This window comes from Bacillus rossius, chromosome 6 (assembly GCF_032445375.1).
Source record: "Bacillus rossius redtenbacheri isolate Brsri chromosome 6, Brsri_v3, whole genome shotgun sequence".
Classification (NCBI taxonomy): Eukaryota; Metazoa; Arthropoda; class Insecta; order Phasmatodea; family Bacillidae; genus Bacillus; species Bacillus rossius.
The window spans coordinates 45,906,365-45,927,726 of record NC_086334.1 but is presented as its reverse complement, the minus strand read 5'-3'; the positions used below and the strand labels follow the sequence as shown (position 1 = coordinate 45,927,726).

Sequence of the window (21,362 nt, the reverse complement as noted above, 5' to 3'; positions counted from 1 at the left end):
GGGATGTCGGGACGAGAGTGGAGCAGACAAAAAAAAAGTGAAGCATTTTTTTATTTTATTATCTGGGAGCGAAAAACTAGATATCGCCCGAACAGCAGATGCCGAGCCAACGAGATTACCGAGCAGCGATAAACGCACCCCGAGGTTGGACGAGCCCACGTCATCCGCGGAGATGAACAGCCGGCGAACAGGGCTGTAGCCGTGCGCACCATGCGAGAATCTGAACAACGCCTTTGCGCTCAGAGGGCGCGGTTACACGGAGCGCCGAACTACTTCGGGCGAACAGGCTTCGAGTGAACGTGTCATCAACAAACGCGAAAGTGTTCTGTTACATGGCGTTGGTATAGTGTGTGTTTCAGCTCCAAAAACCGATCGTCCACTGTCGTCGAATGAACGTGTCGCGGATCCTGCTGATTTGAACAAGTGTACACCGCTGTTAGAGAATTGTCACCAGCACCAATCTTTAAAACAATAAAATATTTATCTGTTGATCTTTTTATTTTTTTTTGCTGACTGTTCATACTCTTCAACACTCAAAATCCAATCAGAGGCTTATGTAGAAGAGATATCGTTTTGAATTACTTTTAGTTTTGAGTTAGAAATGGCCTCAAACGAAACGTTTTCAGACTGCATGTAACCTCCAAAATAAAAAAATAAAAAAAACTGAAGTAGTGCCGTGTAACCGCGCCTTAAGTTTGTTTTGCTTGTTCGTAAACTGAGCTCACGGATCGTGTTTCGATGGGAAAGATACATAAGCCTTCTCCTTCACGCCATCTTCTGCTGCTGCTGCTGCTGCTGAAACTTGCCTGTTCTCTGCCAGTAGTTGCAGGCGCCAGCACACACAGAAAACCATTTCAGAAACCAGTTGCCAAAAAAGTAGTTCGTAATACTACAAGAAAGATATTGCAAATTTGTACAACATGTGGCTATGGTTATTTTTTTTTGCAAATATGAAATAATAATTCGCGATAATACCGAGTATTTCATACGAACATTGGCGGATAATTTTATATTTTAATCGAAATTTCATTCAAGCATAACATATGAAAAAAATCTGGTTTTTTTGAAGGGGAAAAAACTGAAGCAATGTTTTTTTTTAACAATAAAACCTGGGATTTTTTGACATTACCCATTTTTTTTAATATCCCCATTTTGTGGGTTTTCTTAAAATAAGTTTTTTTTAAACAATTTACTTGCTAGTAATAATTCTATCTAAAACCTTCTGCATATTTGTCAACACTGTTTTTTTTTTGTAATGAGATATTATTTATCTATTAATAATATGAATTTCTAAGGGGTTAGTTATAATAAACAGAAATCAGCATGTTTTCTGTAATTTTATGCCCATCGGTAATATACGTACGTAAGCTACTTTAAACGTGTCATTTGTTTCCGTGTAGTTAAACGTGTCATTTTTTTTGTATTTGATTTTCTAATTATATCAGTATTTAAAACAAAGCCATTTGGAGCACAGACTGGGTTTTATTGACGGAGGAGGGGAGGGATGGGGAGGGGGAGGTATGGGGAGGGGAGGGGGTCGGCCAGCCCTGCCGCAAGCACCGACCTCGTTGAAGATCCAGGCGCTGAACAGCATCTGCAGGAAGTTGTAGACGACGAGGACGTTGCGCAGGTCGAAGGGCTTCTTGTTCTCCATGAGGCGCGGGCCCAGCACCTTGGCGAAGTAGGCGTAGAACAGGCAGATGGCGAGCGTGGGCAGCGGGCTGCCCATCATGGACCACTGGTTCACGCGCGGGTCTGCGGGCACACACCACCACACCCACACTGGTGGTGTTGCTAGACCCACGGAGGCCCCGTCGCGCTTCGCAACTCATCCCAGCACGTCGTGCCGTGACGTCAATAGTGAAGCCATATATAATATTTTTTACAAGTTGGATATATTGAATTTCTATCAAATACTCTGCATATATGAGGGCTTCTAACAAATGCTGTATGCAATCAGCCAATCAAAATGGTGCATATCGAAAAAGGAAATTACATCCGTTTCCGTCACAACTAATCTTTTAAGATGGCGAAGAACACGTGGGCGATTATAGAGGTTATAAAAGTGAAAAAAACCTAAATAAAGTTTCCACAACTTACTTAAATAGAATAACTGAACATTTACTTTTATTATATAACTAACCAATATTATCGCGAGTTAATTTACAGATGTTTAAAATCTTTAAAAAATGCACAGAAACTTTCAAAAATTCCATTTAAGCACTGGGATGCATTATTTAACTTCAAAATGTGATTAAAATTTAAAAGTTTTGAGATTATAGACCAAAAATAAAAACCGATGGTGTGACACGATTAAAAAACATATTTGAGGTTATCTGTCCAAATGTATTTGATGGAGAAAATTAGAAGCCATTTACCGTCAAATACTACCTCTCCAACGCTAAATTGTCAAATATAGTTAGAGACAAATATTAGACAAGTGACAGGACCTAAGCATCCTATTAAGTATATACACTGCGAGCCAGTTTTTCCAGTTGCTACACGCTAAATAAAAGTTTGTAAAATATAAATAATACTACACGTTACTTTTATTTTGCCATAAGTATTTAATTTTAACATAAGTATGAAACTTTAAATATTTTAAACTTTATACACCACCCAAGTTATTAAATTTTTGTGAAGTACGGATGAATCTAACATGTACTGTGTGTAACATAACACTGAAAGGACAGCAGAAGACAAAAATAAATTTATTTTAATCTTCCATAGTTATATATAAATAAAAAAAAATAGCGTATCCCTAAAAAGAAAGCACAGGACTGATACTCCAATTACTAAAGAAAAAATTCCCTAGTTTTCCGATACAGATTTGATACACGTATTTAAGTATTTATTATATACCTGCACATAACGCTTGCATTGTGAAATTAATTACATACTTATTGATTAATTATCAGTGCGTTTATTGTATGACAAACCACTTACACGTCTTTAAAGGTTGAACATTAGTATAGTGTATTAGTTACCACATTCTAACGACTCGGTTCTCAGGCTTGAGTGATGCTGGCGGTTGGGACTCAACTTACGCCCCTTACTGCATGCTTATGATGAATACAGAGTAACTCGATTCGGTAGCGTAGGCGTTGCGGTATAATGTAGTAATGATTGAAGTATATATAGTTTTATTTTAACGCAATACCTTCATCACGAACCTAAGATCTTGCACAAAATTAGACCGCTTTTTACTTAGGTGACCCTTTTCGGCAAGATATTCTACGCTGAAGGTAGAATACTGAAAACTTTAAATAGTTTACTTGCTTATAAACTATCCCAGTAACAAGTGTGGACTTAAGAGAAGAATATCAAGGAAGAAGGCGTAGAGAAATGGAAGTGCGATTCATGCATCACTTTCACTAGAGCTCGATTCATCAGACTGGATTCCGTGAAGTTTCAAACGACCTCTGGACTTAACGCTAAGGAGGACAGTCAGTTCTTACTCTTTCCGAGAACAATGTTATCTTTGAGACTTAAACACTGCACAGATACACTAAACGAGTGTTCCTCACTTATTGAGTATCTGGAATTATTAAATCAACTAGAAGTAATAATCCTATCAACTTAAGATACGTGCAAAAACTGAAAAATCTTGCATTTGGGACACAGTTTAAATAAAAAAAAAAAAATGAAAGATACTTAAACGACGGAGATTCCAATTCATATTTACTAATCATCTTCAGGTGTTGCCAAGCACATTTTCCGCAATGTTTCGGACGGAACAATATGGGTGACTTCAACCACGTCACAGCGTGTCGTCTGACAATGCGTAATGGCTAGTAACTACTATTCCAGCTTTAACTATAGTTGTAAAACATGAATGGATGTGAAACCAGTTTGACAACAAAAAAAAATTATTTACGGTATATATAGTGTTGAAAATAGGGAAAAATATTACAAGGAGAATTGACTGCTTTGACGTAACGGGAAATGAAACAGGAGGGATAGGCGTTCAAGGCCACGCCTCCGGGATAAACAGGCCGGCCGGCGCTCCTTCCTGCCGCTGGTTGTTTTTGGCACGCGCGACTGGGCGCCCTCCAAATCCCCTCTCCTCTAGTAACGCACTTCCCCCTCTTGACAACCCCGGTGACTAGGAGGACGTGGATTAAACACACCTGCCAGCCACTTCCCGCCGATGAGATCGAGAAGGCGCACGAACATGCTGCAGTGCCTCAAGACAAAACCACGCGATTTACAAACTGCTCTAGCAGATGTCAACAGTGGTGTCTGTTTACGAAAAGCACTTAATGCGCTGAGAGCAGATGAGTGGTTCTGTACGAGTATTTTAAAGAATCTGTACAGGATAAAAAAAAAACACGAACAAACGCACGCACAAATACACACACACACACTTTTTAAAAACAAAAACCGGAAACAGAATTACTCACACTCCTGCGTATTCTTAAATGCTTTTCGTAAAACGCTCTTGAGCAGTTGTTATATAGCGTGTTTTTTCTAAAGCTGTGCGCACTGTGCGCTCAGTCAGGCGGGGCTTCACAAGTGTTCCTAAAAGCGCAGAGCTCGGCTGTGAGCAGCTATCAGAGCGCGCGAGACAGTCAACAGGTAGTCGAAGGGACCTCACACACACGGGGGGTGACTGCAAGACAGCTGCGGCAGTCCCACGGGCATACAAGTCACAGTTGCCAACCGCACGGTATTGACCGCACGAGAAAAGGCAATATAGTCTCGCGTCCTGTACCCGGAGCGTATTTTTTTGTAAGGGCCAAGTGGCATTATCCTCTATGAACTTGTCTCGCAGATCTTTGTTTTAAAATAACGTTAATTTTATAGTTTAGTATAGCGGCTAGAAGGGCTACAATCAAAAGGCAATGCCCAAAATCTGATTACCAAGGGTTATTATTTATGGTTAATATTTTTTTTAATCTGCATTAAGCGTTTCCAGTAACTGCTTCATATTTTTTTTTCTTATTTTTATTTTGGTGTTTTAAGATTCTCGTCGACAGCGACGTCATTATAGACACACTCATAACTTACTTTTGATGTTTTCGTCGATAAACTAATGCGTATTTATTTAGTTTTTTCTAAGATGTACTACGGACGTGCTTTGCAAGGTTAAACATCAAATGAATCTGTAATGTTACCAATGTGAAGTGGTTATTCACATACAAAAAAACAAACATTTAAACAGCGGCACTTCACTGAGCGAGATATCGTTGACTGGGAACGACAGACACCAAGGGAGCTCATAGCGCGTGACGACCAAGGCTTCGGGCAGCGTGTTCGAACAGTAACACGCACAAATTTTCTTTATGGTGCATTTCAACAGTGAGTAATGTTCATTGTTAATTAATCATTATTGATTGATCAATAATTATTGATAACCTAAGCAGTTATTATGGAGTAATTATTTTGTTAATTCATGTTTATTTAGAAAATTGCCCCCCCCCCCCTCTTTTTTTTCTCTCTCACCCGTTTTACCCCTTACGATATACGTACGAGTCGTCGAGGTGTGAAATGTCAAATACGTTTCACTTCTATAACGTGCACCGAGTTACACGCGCTCTTTTTTTCCTTCTTATTAATAATATTTTTAGTTATTTTATGCATTTACATACTTTTATTTTATATTTCTTTATTTATCTTTTTTCCCCTCTTATTTGTAGGACCTCAGAAACTTGACATAAATATATCCCATTAAAAACGTTGACGTTTAAATGTTAATACAACAAACATACTATAGAGGTATTTGAGAAGCCCTCAATAGAAATGAATTTTATGTTTATTATTTTACTTCTTACCTCTATGACTTTGTCTTAGTCCTGTTATGAATTATATTTACCAGTATTGTATCTCTATGGTCAGGTCAATTTGGTTTTACTCTTTAAGTATTTTCATGTTTTATCTAAGTAATAATTTTATGAAATGTCTTTGCAAACATTTGTTAAACGGCGACGAATAGGAAATGAGCTTACACCTTTTAATATTGTTTTTGGGTCATTACTGAGGAAAGAGTATATGTGATTGGACGCTCGACTGCGCATATATTTTATTTAAAGAATTTAGTATTTCCAGTGTGATTTCGGAGAGTGTTCAATAGAGAAAGCTTTGACTGTTTGAAACAAATTGGAACTTGAGTTTCTGTTCTACTATCATGGGAGAAGGATTAGAGAGAAAGAGCTCCGTGATTTAGTCATAAATGAATGTAAGAATATCACGTAAAACATTGGTACGACGACTGAATAGCTAGAATCTACGTGAAATTGATGATTTTATAATAAATACCGGAACTACACAATGAAGAAGAGGTAGTTACCGATGTTCGAAGCTCTACTAAAGAATCGACGACGACGATAAGTTTTGACTAACAGCATAAATAGAACTGGATCAACGACGAATTAAGAAGAAAAGAAGAAAAGGAATATCAATCTTCGAGATGGAATGAGTTCGACAGCGGTAGACGGCATCGTAGACGGTGTACCGGAGGACATCATCCTTCTAGACGACTCCAGGTGACCGACGCCAGTCCTGCTGGAGTACCAGCAGCACGAGAGGAGGTGCATCGAGACGGAGACCCAACCAGCGACATCGGAGGAGAGTGAGATCTAACCAGCAACATCGGAGGAGAGACAGGGGTTCGGAGAGGTTTTCCACAGCCTCTTGGTATTGTAACGACGCGACGAGGTTTGTTTGCCCCATCCCCGAATTAACAAGAACAGCGAGAAGTTACCTGTCCTATTTTAATGGCAAGATATCTTAAACTATGATGTTTACGATCAAGACCTAATTTGAAACTCGCAAAAACAACTTAATACTACTTAACTACGTAAAGACTTGTAGCTTGTACATACTGGACCTGGTTAACTGACATTGATCAGTAATATGTACGATATCAAAGTTAAAATCTGTTAAAGTCATTAATTGTCTTGAATGTTTAAAGAATAGCCCCAGGTCCAGAAGTCTTGAGACAGTTTGATCTACCGAAAGAGACTGAGCTAGTAAAAACAAAGAAAAGACTAATTTGCCAGTTAAAATGTGTTTCAATAATATTTAAAATATTGACTGATAACCAAACTATTATTCAGTGATACAATTACGTAAAACGTAATTAGTTCTGAAAGACATTTAAGTATAACGGATATTGAAATTTTGTTTAATGAAAAACCTATTTAAACATGAATAATTGTCTCAAAGGTATTTGTATGTTGCTTGCTAATCATTGACTCTGTCACTTTTCATGTTACAGTTGGATATGTTGCAAAAGAGTATTGTCACCCATACAACCATGATTTTGACCCTAGTAAAAAGTTAAATTTTCATTATATTTTATTTTTCCGATTGATAACCATACTTACATATCATGTGTATGTTAAACCAGATAGACAGAAATATTTAGCTTGGATTGTCTTGAAAGAATAATTAGTTTTTATTACACTGAGATCAGCAGTCATAGAGAAGTTAATGCTTTTAAACACACTACTTATATTTGTTGATTTTAAGGTCAGAATACTTACACCAAAGAGAAGGAGACATACTGCTAAGGAATTATACGACATTTTATTGTTTGGTATTCACACTGAGTCAAACTACACCAGTACATACAACTTGAGAATAATTTATTTTCACTATCAACATAACAAGACATATTTTAGTTAATATTCTGTAGAGGTTAGTAGTTGTGCTACATACACAATCACAGCACTAGTACTTTATAGAGTTTTCACGGCGCCCAACTAGACCACATTTTACATTATAGATATTGGCATTTTAGGAAATATACTCCATAGAGTAATTCTGAAAATAATTATAGAATTTTTGATCACCCAACGGTGGCACACCCTTTTGAAATTTTGGTCGCTCATCCTTGGAGCTGTCTGAAAAATAACAGAAGAAAAGGGAAAATTCTGAAAACACTTCAGAATTTTTGGCGCACAACGTGTAAGCCAACGTTAGGGACTATTTTATGATCTTTTTTTTGAACAACTCAAGACACTTTGAAAAATACAGACAGTAATTTTATTTTGTCAAGATGACAGACACAGGTAGGAAGTCATATTTTTTGAGAGGTAGCAATGACACTTCTGACTCTAGTCCTGAACGAGAACCTAGAGAAGTAGTACCAGAACAGCACATCGAGACTACTGGTATGGAGTCACAGCAGGAAATGGAGTTGGGTCATTCGCCGCCGACACCAACTGTTACCCTAGATGCACTGTTCCAGTTCATGAATAAGGAGAAATTAGAACGGGAGCGTAAAGAACAGGAGGAGAAACTAGAACGGGAGCGTAAAGAACAGGAGGAGAAACTAGAACGGGAACGGGAGAAACAAGAACGGGAGCGTAAAGAACAGGAGGAGAAACTAGAACGGGAACGGGAGAAACAAGAACGGGAGCTTAAAGAACAGGAGGAGAAACTAGAACGGGAACGGGAGAAACAAGAACGGGAGCGTATAGAACAGGAGGAGAAGTTAGAAAGGGAACAAAAGGAGCGAGAAAACGCCGAAAGACTAGACAATTTAGTGCAAGTCTTAAATAACACTTTAGGCAGGATTGCAGATGAAACAGCAGAAATCAGGCATGACTTAACTGAAACACAGCACGAGATGCAACAGAAGTTTTCCAGTGTACACACTCGTATTGAAGGTGTAGAAATATTCAGTAAACGCACTGACGATAAAGTAGTACACTTAAGCGAGCGTCTAACAGGAAGGTTAGATATGGTAGAGGCGAAAATAGGGGAAATAGAAAGAGAATCCAGACACATCGCAACATTCTCGCCCCAACTAACGACTCACCACACTAGCGAATGTAATACCGACAAGGAAGACACGCCGGTAAACAAATCGATAACGATAGAAGCCGAGCGAAATCCCGCGAATATTAGTACTGCAATTATGTCAGCAGATCCGGTACTTACACTACACCACCCTTCTAAGAAATGGTTGGATGACGTTCCAACATATTCAGGGAAAAGTAATGAAAACCCTCGAAGATTCTTAAATCAGTTTGGAGAATATTGCCACACATTTAAGTTAACAGACGCAGAAAAATTGAAATGCGTTAGCCACTGCTTGAAAAACACGGCATATTATTGGTGGGAGTTGGCGAAAGATTCGGTACACGCATACGAATCGTTTCAGAAAGCTTTCATATCCCAATTTTGGAATACTCGTATCCAAAGCAATTTGCGAATACAGTTGCATTCTGAAAAATTCGAAAATCGTAAATTTCAAAATTTAGAGGCACATATCAGCGATATGTACGAGAGAACTCGTTATCTTGATTGCCGTATGGAAGACGAAGAGTTTATTGCCATGATAATTTCGCAATTACCACTCAATTATCAATTACAACTTAGTGGACGGCAATACAGTAATATTGTAGATTTCAAGGAACAACTGTTAACGTATGAACGACTCGTTAAGCTCGATAAAACGGTAACGCACAAAGAAACTAACGAGCGCAAGAACACGAACCAACAGACACCGTTATACAATAACTGGCGTAACCGAAATGAAGGGCAGAACAGCGGACACAAACAACCTCAAATTCACACACTGAACGTTGAAAACTGCGGAAGTAATTGGTATCACAATAGATATCGAGGTCAGCGATATGGTAACGGATTTTATAAACCACAGTACTATCGTCGTAGAAACGAGAAGCGACAAGACAGACGCGAAAATGAATCACAGTGGGAGAATAAACGTCAGGAGGGGACAGTTAATTTCAGAGAGAATTCAGGCGAAAATCGAACAACGAAAGAACGATCGGCAAATTACAATAATCATTCCGGAGGTCAGTACAGCATAAATGCACAAACGTTTGTACCGTCTGAAAAAGGGAACAGCTTTAGCACCACCATTCACGACGCGCGACAAGGAGAAAGAAATTCATATTCTATAGCGCCAGGTCACGAGCAAAGCAACACGGAATGGCCGCGCATGCAATCTAGCAGAAGCTCAGATACAAACCAAGGAGGTAATAACACATTTTTGATTTCACCGAATGCAAATAATGGATTTGCTAATTTGTCACAAGAGCAAATTAGAGGATTTAAGGACAGTGCGGTAAACTAATTAGGGATGGCGAAAACCCGCTCCGCACGTCAGTCCCTAATTGTAAGTTAGACGGGGCTAGTATAAAATTGGATCCCGACGCAAATGACAAGAATAATTGTCGAAGCATACACACCATTATGTTCAAAGAAAACGAGCGTGAATTTTTACTCAGCGAGCCCACAGAAACCGAAGTTCAAGCGAAACAAGCACTATGTCCGGAGATATCGTTAACTTTAAACGGAGTTAAAGTGCCTGTACTATTAGACAGCGGCGCAGAGATATCCTGCATCAGCGAAGACTGCGTAGCCATGATAGAGAGCACCGGAATATCATTACCGAGAATGCCAGTACCGAGTTTAAAGATTCTAGGGGTTACATCAAGGGCTAGTCCCATCATTAATCGTCAGACCTTATTGGAAGTAGAAGGTTTAGGTAGCACCAAGTACATTAATGTATTAATCGTAAAAGGATTGGCTAAACCAGTAATTTTCGGTGTAGACTTTCTAACTAGCCATAAAATAATTTTGAATTTTGCAGGTTGGATGGTAACTGCTATGGATGACACAGAAAATACGAAAACTACTGAAAATTGGGAAGTTTCGGAAAAAGGCATTGCAATCATTCATAAGGAAACTTCGTGTATTAATAGTGACATAAATTTGGTGGCGACCGGAGCTGATTTAATAGAAGCTGTAAAGGGAATTACCATGGTAAATGAAACCGGTAGAAATAATCTTCTTCATGTCTTAAGAAATTTTCAAAATATATTTTCCGAAAAACCTGGGTTAAACAAATTATATACAGCTAGTATTCAGGTCATACCCGGTGAACCATTCCATAAAAAGTCGTATCCCATCCCGGCGAAATATTTGAAAGAGGCTGAAGAATATCTAGACTTAATGTTGGAATGGAATGTAATAAAGCGAGCGCCTAGCCCATTCACGAATGCGATACTCTGTGTGCGAAAGAAAGACGGAACAGTACGTTTATGCCTTGACGCGAGGGAGATCAACAAAATTACTGTTCGAGATCGGGAAAGTCCGAGACCAACGAATGATATTCTGCGATTATATCAGGGTGTCAAGTTTCTAACCACACTTGATTTGTCGGCAGGGTACTGGCAAATACCCTTAGAAGAAAGATCTAGACCGTACACATCATTCCTATTCAAGAACTCGCAGTATGTGTTCCAAGTCATGCCGTTCGGCTTATGTAATGCGGTAGCTGAGTTTACTCGTTGTCTGGACGAAACGCTAGGATCTGAGTGCAAAGGATTCGCGCGAGCATATGTCGACGACATTTTGATTACATCGTCATCATTCGAAGAACACCTGGAGCATATCGGCATTGTCCTAACGAAACTACGTGACGCAGGAATGACGGCGAAACTGCGAAAATCCGTATTTTGCCGACAAGAGTTACCATTTCTAGGGCATATTCTGACACCGACCGGAATTCATACCGATCCTGAAAAATTGAACAGTATTTCCAACTTCCCTACACCAAAGAATGTTAAACAACTACGTACATTCCTGGGAGTTATCGGGTTTTACCGAAATTACAGCGACAAGATAGCCAAGATCGCAGTCCCATTGTTTGATCTACTCAAGAAGGACAAGCTGTGGAAATGGGAAGCAGAACAGCGGGAAGCTTTTGAAGAACTCAAGAAGGTCTTTCTCGAAGAACGAGTCATCTATCATCCCATGTTAGGTCGGGAATTTCTACTATACACAGACGCATCTGATTATGCCTTAGGGGCGAAGCTCGCGCAAATGGACGATGAGGGAGTAGAACGTACCGTAGCGATGGCGAGTAGAACATTGAATTCGGTAGAGCGAAATTACACGGTCACGGAGAAAGAGACACTAGCAATAATATGGGCTCTGCAGAAGTTTCGAGACCTGCTTCTGGGAGAACATATAAAGCTAATGACTGACCATCAAGCCCTGATGTGTCTAAAAGCAGGCAAAATTTTTGGTAGCAGGCTGACACGATGGTGCTTGCTGATGCAAGAGTTTGACTTGGAAATATGCCACATTAAAGGGAAAGAGAATGTAGTCGCCGATTACCTAAGTCGAATACCCGATGTATTGAATGATGAATTGACACCGAGGAAGAACTCCAAGGAATTTTTGGTAGCTAATCTTGTGACACAACAACTTAAAGATAACGCAACAATCAAGAATGTTTTTGACCAGATAGCTCAACTGCAACAGGAAGATGAATTCTGCAAGGTCATAATAGATAAATTGAAGGGTTCAGAGGTTCCAACTAGGTTAGAGGAGAGATACTGCATGTCGGAGGGAGTATTGTTCAATCATAGCAAGGGAAAAGCCAGATTTGAAGAGCCATGGAAGCCGGTAATACCGAAGCGAAACATCAACTCGATTATTTGGGAGGTTCATAGGAATTGCGGGCATATTGGTTCAAAGAAGCTGACACAGTCATTGATTAGGCAGCTATACTCTCCGAATCTGCACAAGTCAGTCGCCGCCATTACTCGATCGTGCGACTTGTGTCAGAAAGCGAAACATGCCCAACAAAATCTCGAAGGTGAGTTTAAACCTATCCTTCCGGAGAGACCACTGCAGTTGGTATCAGTGGATGTATTGGGACCATTACCTAGATCAACAGCCGGGGTGAAATATGTGTTCGTGATGGTAGATTTATTTACAAAATACACCAAGTTGTATCCCATAGTCAATGCCACCAGCAAGATAGTATTCCAGAAAGTTAAACAGTTTATCGCGGAAGTGGGTCGACCGGAGAAAATTATTTCAGATCATGCCACACAATTCATGAGTCAAGTTTGGCAAGAAGGACTCAGAAAACTGCAAATCGTACCCACCACGTCTTCGGTGAGACACCCGCAGAGTAATCCTGTGGAGAGACAAATGCGCACACTTGGTAATATGTTGCGGACATTCTGCCACGATACACAGCAGAACTGGATGAGTAAATTAACGTTCATTGAATGCATTTTGAATAATACTGTACACAGTTCTACCAGTGTTACTCCATATGAAGCGTTAACAGGAAAAAGATCATTGATAATACCGTCATCGTTACTACCGAGACATCACGATGAAGCTCTGGCCGCAGAAGATAAAGAATTAGTCGAGATACAGAAGGAAACTGAAGAGTTGGTCGCAGCCAAGTTGACATCCACGGCGGATCTTCGGAGAAAATACCAGAAAGATTCCAGCAAGATGAGTTTTAATTGTGGAGATTTAGTACTCAAGAGAACGAATCCAGTAAGCCAATTTTGGAAGTACGTTACTAAGAAGCTATTTCTACTCTTCGATGGACCATATATGATCACGAAGATTATTAGAAGTAACTGTTACGAACTGTCTGACATTAAAACGAAACAAGTAATAGGACACTATAATATAACGCAGTTGAGGAAATATTACACTCCTGTAGAATAGTATACACTGTTACACATATGTCCGTTTGAAGACATATATCGGTGACAATACTCTATGTTTGCAAGTAAGTATGTAAATAAGGTCAATAATATGAAATGTAAATTTTCTGCAAATAATTAGAATATAGATGAGATGTTTGTATGATGAGAAATGGTCCTAAGACCTATATCAGAGTATAGTTCGTTAGTCACATTTCTGAAGGGGACTATTCTATAGAGGTATTTGAGAAGCCCTCAATAGAAATGAATTTTATGTTTATTATTTTACTTCTTACCTCTATGACTTTGTCTTAGTCCTGTTATGAATTATATTTACCAGTATTGTATCTCTATGGTCAGGTCAATTTGGTTTTACTCTTTAAGTATTTTCATGTTTTATCTAAGTAATAATTTTATGAAATGTCTTTGCAAACATTTGTTAAACGGCGACGAATAGGAAATGAGCTTACACCTTTTAATATTGTTTTTGGGTCATTACTGAGGAAAGAGTATATGTGATTGGACGCTCGACTGCGCATATATTTTATTTAAAGAATTTAGTATTTCCAGTGTGATTTCGGAGAGTGTTCAATAGAGAAAGCTTTGACTGTTTGAAACAAATTGGAACTTGAGTTTCTGTTCTACTATCATGGGAGAAGGATTAGAGAGAAAGAGCTCCGTGATTTAGTCATAAATGAATGTAAGAATATCACGTAAAACATTGGTACGACGACTGAATAGCTAGAATCTACGTGAAATTGATGATTTTATAATAAATACCGGAACTACACAATGAAGAAGAGGTAGTTACCGATGTTCGAAGCTCTACTAAAGAATCGACGACGACGATAAGTTTTGACTAACAGCATAAATAGAACTGGATCAACGACGAATTAAGAAGAAAAGAAGAAAAGGAATATCAATCTTCGAGATGGAATGAGTTCGACAGCGGTAGACGGCATCGTAGACGGTGTACCGGAGGACATCATCCTTCTAGACGACTCCAGGTGACCGACGCCAGTCCTGCTGGAGTACCAGCAGCACGAGAGGAGGTGCATCGAGACGGAGACCCAACCAGCGACATCGGAGGAGAGTGAGATCTAACCAGCAACATCGGAGGAGAGACAGGGGTTCGGAGAGGTTTTCCACAGCCTCTTGGTATTGTAACGACGCGACGAGGTTTGTTTGCCCCATCCCCGAATTAACAAGAACAGCGAGAAGTTACCTGTCCTATTTTAATGGCAAGATATCTTAAACTATGATGTTTACGATCAAGACCTAATTTGAAACTCGCAAAAACAACTTAATACTACTTAACTACGTAAAGACTTGTAGCTTGTACATACTGGACCTGGTTAACTGACATTGATCAGTAATATGTACGATATCAAAGTTAAAATCTGTTAAAGTCATTAATTGTCTTGAATGTTTAAAGAATAGCCCCAGGTCCAGAAGTCTTGAGACAGTTTGATCTACCGAAAGAGACTGAGCTAGTAAAAACAAAGAAAAGACTAATTTGCCAGTTAAAATGTGTTTCAATAATATTTAAAATATTGACTGATAACCAAACTATTATTCAGTGATACAATTACGTAAAACGTAATTAGTTCTGAAAGACATTTAAGTATAACGGATATTGAAATTTTGTTTAATGAAAAACCTATTTAAACATGAATAATTGTCTCAAAGGTATTTGTATGTTGCTTGCTAATCATTGACTGTCACTTTTCATGTTACAGTTGGATATGTTGCAAAAGAGTATTGTCACCCATACAACCATGATTTTGACCCTAGTAAAAAGTTAAATTTTCATTATATTTTATTTTTCCGATTGATAACCATACTTACATATCATGTGTATGTTAAACCAGATAGACAGAAATATTTAGCTTGGATTGTCTTGAAAGAATAATTAGTTTTTATTACACTGAGATCAGCAGTCATAGAGAAGTTAATGCTTTTAAACACACTACTTATATTTGTTGATTTTAAGGTCAGAATACTTACACCAAAGAGAAGGAGACATACTGCTAAGGAATTATACGACATTTTATTGTTTGGTATTCACACTGAGTCAAACTACACCAGTACATACAACTTGAGAATAATTTATTTTCACTATCAACATAACAAGACATATTTTAGTTAATATTCTGTAGAGGTTAGTAGTTGTGCTACATACACAATCACAGCACTAGTACTTTATAGAGTTTTCACGGCGCCCAACTAGACCACATTTTACATTATAGATATTGGCATTTTAGGAAATATACTCCATAGAGTAATTCTGAAAATAATTATAGAATTTTTGATCACCCAACGGTGGCACACCCTTTTGAAATTTTGGTCGCTCATCCTTGGAGCTGTCTGAAAAATAACAGAAGAAAAGGGAAAATTCTGAAAACACTTCAATACGATATTATAAAAGCAATTTTAAATTTATGAATTCATTATTGAAATAACCAAATTATGACATTTATGTTGAAAATAAATTTAAAAAAAGTAAAAAAAAATACACGTTACTAAATTGCTCACCAAATTTTTTCAAGGTGTTTAGACCAAGCAAATTACGTACTTCGCGGATTACTTGGCAAGGTCGACAGGAATGGGTGGAGACAGGATGGCCCCGAGGTGGTTGGGCCGGGTGGAGGGAGGGGGGAGGGGGAGGCCGCCCCCAGCCGCCCCCAGCCGCCCCCAGCCGCCGCCAGTGGTCGCGTATCGACCGCCGCTACAAGTCTTCGGCCTCCGAGGCCGGGCCCCGGGTCAGCGACACGTGACAATCACGCGAAAGTCCAACCGCGGCCGCAGACTCCGCCCCTCCGCACGAACAAGTAAAAAAGAAGGAAACTTGTGATCGTGTCCTCAGAGGTGCCCCCCCCCCCCCGAACACTATGACTCACCCCCCCCCCTTACCTAATGATGCCCCCCCCCCCCCCGAATTTTTTTGTGCTATTTTCTCAATGATTTTATAATATTATACTTTTTTAGTATTATCTTTTGTCACATTTTGCATTAATTAAAACTAATTTTCTAATAATAATAATTTTGGTCATATGCGTGTGTGCACTTATTGTCGAAGCGGGGATAGGGACCATCCTGAACCGACAGATGCCAAACTGCTTTTGTTGAGGAAAGTGCGGGGTTGCCAATTTTTTTATACAAGATCCCTTTCAATTATCAAAGCACCAGAAACGTATTTTCACATTAGAAGCTATAATTATGTAAATTATATATATACATATTCTCGTCTTTTGACAAACACCCCCCCCCCCCCCTGAAATTTTAATGACGCAGTCTGCGTTGTTACCCCCCCCCCCCTTGTGGGCACCCCTGGTGTCCTTCAAGTGCTGGCCAGAAGATGTGCAACACCTAACCTCGGTGTAACGAGCGAATGCACGTGTTCTCGTGTTGCAAATACCTACACACGTAATAACGAAACTCGGGACACGAAATATTTACCGTAGAATTCTCTAGAATAGCACCCGAGCGTGATCAATGTACAAGCAAATCGTGTTTCAACTACATTTCTTGACGCGAATCACATGCATTTTCCGTACCCAGCGCTAGAATTCGCTGCCAGAGAAGCTACGTCGACTATCGAATCATTCGATTTGCAGAATGAAATTTTAAACTATGTAATGAAACGGCTCCGATAAAAGCGATCAAATACACGGAAAAAATACTAAACCCTGGATTTGGACCAGGTTTTCGACAATGAATGTTATTAAAATACTGCTCATCTTGTAAAAATTGATAAAACCATTAATTCGCGAAATTACTCCTACCAAATGCCGTGTACCGAGAGTTACAATGTTACGCATAAAAAAAAAAGTTTTACGTTTCTAATAATTATGTAATGCCTTAAGATCACTACTCAATCGTTTTAACACAATAGGATCAAAAGAGAAACAACCATTTGAGAGTTCGACATACCATAATTTTCAAACACACATACACACACATATATATACACACATATATAAATATATAAATATTCGTATAGGAACAGAAAGCTGAAAATTCCGTTCGAATATACAGGACCGTTTTTAACAAAATATTCTCAATTATTTGTGTTTATTGCACTAACGACGATTTTACTGCGTAGAAAGACTGCGATTTTGCAATACATCGATTTCAGTTCGACTCAGCTGGGGTACCAACTCCCGAGTGAGTCGGGTCCCTCGAACTCGCGTCGCGTGGAGTTGCAAATGCACTGTCGGACACCTGGTGGCGGGAGTACATTCGGGAGCACGGGTCGGAATCCTCGTCTGGAAGCCGCCAAAGCTGCGCCGCTTCTCTCCTGCGTGCCTGCTTCACTGCAGGAGCGCGCAGCTGCAGTTGCACTGCGTCACTGCCACGTAGTCGGTGCAGCGAGCTTTACGGTCGACCAGGCGTGCTACGAATCTGCAATGCATTCCGCACTTCGGCCACGGCACGGAGACGCTCCGACGTCCCCCCGAGTTTGCGCGCGCGACAAGCGTAGCTCCAGAGGACGTTCACTATGAGGGTAAATTTATGTTTATTCAGATACTTAAAACTTAGTGATTTAATACAATTTCTTGGGCATACGCCATTGCAGCTTTGCACTGTTTAGTCATGGAAAAAAAATTCAAGAATGCAAATTAAGAATTTAAAAAAAAATTGTTTTGTAAAGTCGGTTTACGGACGATAGTTTAACGTGACAACGTCATAACAAATAATTGATGAAATGATTGCATACTTTTATGAATAAAGTTGAATCATTTTTATTGAATTATCACTATTTTGTTTGGATACAAAGAAGAAGTGAAATGAAATCTACAATTTGATTGATAAATTTACTTTTATTTGCACTCATTAATTCAAATATTTTTTTCATTACTTTAACGAAGAGATTATTATAACTATAACTTTTATACATGTTTGCTACTTAAATTCTTCCAATCTGTGTTATTCTGTTAAGGATAGAACGATGATAGGAAAAGTAGGAAACGAATGGGAGTGTTTCAAGTTTAATGTGCCTCGAAAAAGTCAAATCGATGGTTGTTCCAATCGAGTGGAAGAGAGATAGATGCGGCGCAAGCGTACAATGAGCGTAACCAGACACCGCGTAACGGGACAAAGTGCGTTACGGGACAATTTTTCGTGCGTGCAGCCGGCGTTCATCGATTTATTAGACGTTGTCACGTCAAAAAAACAAACACACAGAGAACAAGCCTAAATCAGCTGATGTCAAAGTTATTTCACGAAACAACGTTTGGCATTTGAGACCATACATTTGTAAATATTCTAAGACCGATCAGACTTTTTTTATGTCCTGTTTCGCAACTGCACTGAACGGAACAGTTTGGTCCGAGTGGTTCTGTAAAACTGCGAGTGAGCTCGATTCTGTGGAATGAAAAGTGGGCAGACTAGTAGCCCCCCCCCCCCCCCCCACAACCACACCTCACCCGCCCTTGACTGGGAAAAAGTATGACGACTACGTTTCAGTAGAGTTCCTTAGTGGAGTGCATGTCCGCAGCTACACACAAGTGCATCTGCTGAACTCGCTGTTTTGTCTGGCGTGAATCCTCAATCTCGTTCGTGATTTTCTCGTCCGCTCGCCAATCTATTAGATTACCGGCCCAGTGTAACCCAGCCTTACAACGCGATTACTCGGGCAGGGTACACTTCAAGGGAAGTAAGAAGAGTCAAACTACTATCATCGTGTGGACAGTTGTGAAAGTACTTGGAAAAATATACTACAGCTAGGAGTTTGTAAAATCGAGTGGGGTAGAACATTTGGTCAGTATCTCGCTCACTCTCCTTACCCAACCATTGCATTTTCAACCAATCAGTATAATTTACCCGTGTGAACCGGAGCAGTCAAGCGGAGGAAAGCTCAGTGTGTGTGTGTGCTCAATTATACTCAAGAAGATGAAGTGGTCAGTAGAAGAAACTATTAAATTTGTATAATTGTACCGCGAAAATGAATGTGTGTGGAATATGAACATCGTAAATCATTTTACGATGGAGGGGGAAGCGCCGCCATTTTGAGGTCATTTTGCTGCGTTTCGAGATTTCCATTTAGTATAACTTTTGACCCGGAGAAGTTACCGAAGTTCGTTTGAGTTTCAATCGTCAGCTCTCGTCAAAATCTATCGATCGAATATATAAAACATTAGAGTAAAATAGTTACAGTGAATATATATGGTGTTAAAATATAGATAATAAATAATCAAAAATATATAATGTCGGCATAAACGCGACTTCTTAGTGTTCATGATTATAACATACATAAAATAGCGTATTTTATATTTTGTATAGAAAATATTGCCTGTTACGTACAGGTATTCACGTACAACACACGGGCCGTGTCCATGAGACAGCCACACCCCATTTGTTTTCAATCGAAATGTGAAGTTAAATATTTTTTGTGATTAAAATGTATAATATTAATAAAACGTTATACGAATATTGGGTCTTCATACCGTGACTGTTAAAAAACAAATATTTAATAATTCGTATTACTTTTTTTCCTTATTAGATGCGCAACAAAACCCATATTTAAATACCAGAAATAAATAAATTAAATCGGTTCAGTTTCAGTACTTTGGGTACCGACCTTCCCCTTCCAAACTTGGGAGCCGATGTGGCAAACGCTCAAAAGATTTGAGATTTAAAAATATTTCTTCCAAGGTCAACGATAATACACCAACTCCTTTTGAAGGCAGCAGGAAAACATTATATGTTCACCGCCGCAGATAAACCTTGCGACTACGAAGGTTGCGAATTCACGGAAAACCAACACCGGTATTTGTGTTCGACGTTTCGTGTCAAGTGTATACACACACAGAGCATGCAAGGTGCTAACTGCTTTGCAAATCCACCGACTTGTCCTTCCCATGACGTACTTCGTGAAGTGAACGCTACGGACGAGGGAATATGGAGTGACGTAACGAGCTCATCCATTTCTTGTCTCCCAGTCACTCATGGTACAGAGTGTATCAAACTTAAGTTTGCAGTGTGCGTTTAAATGAGCATTTACACCCACTTTCCAACGCACGATTTCTACCATTAGCGTTACCCATTTCAGTGTGCTCTGTTGCCAGTTATACGCTATAGAGCACTTTATATATTATTTTTTTAATGTATCAGAAATGTTTAATCCGGTAAATGAAAATTTGGAATTATTCTGTGAATATTTTTTCTTGCCATGTTTTTCAAGAGCATGTAATATTAAATTTTTACTTCTAAGGAGACATAACCTTTGTCTTCAAGCGCTACTTTGCTTCGTCACAGAGCGTGGTTTAGTGTTATAGTAACTAGTTCTTTCCCCCGTTAAAAAAAAAATTACAATACGAACGAGCGAAGCCGGAGCAAGTCCAAATGGTTTAAATTCCACCAGTTTCTTGGTGACAGGACAAACGAATCAGTGGTCCACGTCACGTCCGCTTTAGGTATTCAGGAACTATGAGGGATGACAGAATTAAAAATGGTAGTGAAGAGGGAGGGAGAGACATGGTCGTGCCTCTCTAAAACCCCACCGGCTCATAGAAACGTCTACCATGTTTCCTCCTCGATTCGATTAAAATCCTGATTTTATCCCGCCAAGAATCGAACCCAGTTCGTCTTGGTTGAAAAGGGGAGGGGGATGGAGGATGCAATCTGACCACTCGACCACAGCGTAAACCCCCCCCCCCCCAACTCGAATCAACCACGCACCGACTGCTGCGCGTCAACCACCCCAAACCACGACTTGCAACCACACAACTAGATCAAGTCGGATGTTTTAGTAATATGCACACCATTCGCTGGAAATTAATTCCAACTAGTGGCTTGACAGTATGCGGCGTTGAAACAAGAACTGAGAGACTAGCAAAGTAGGCAATGTAAGACCCAGACATTAGACAATTGTCAGAAAAAAAAATTTATGCTTTTGGAGGACCGAATTTACAGGAA

The 21,362-nt window shown here is 39.4% G+C and overlaps 1 protein-coding gene across 1 annotated transcript in view; it reads right to left on the bottom strand.

Annotated features, from left to right (window-relative positions):
- Positions 1-21,362, bottom strand: part of LOC134533132 (very long chain fatty acid elongase AAEL008004) — a 139,388-nt gene that overhangs the window by 51,891 nt on the left and 66,135 nt on the right. The window contains exon 3 of the mRNA XM_063370413.1: positions 1,565-1,755. Coding sequence (XP_063226483.1) covers positions 1,565-1,755 — 191 coding nt within the window. The remainder of the gene's footprint in view (positions 1-1,564; positions 1,756-21,362) is intronic.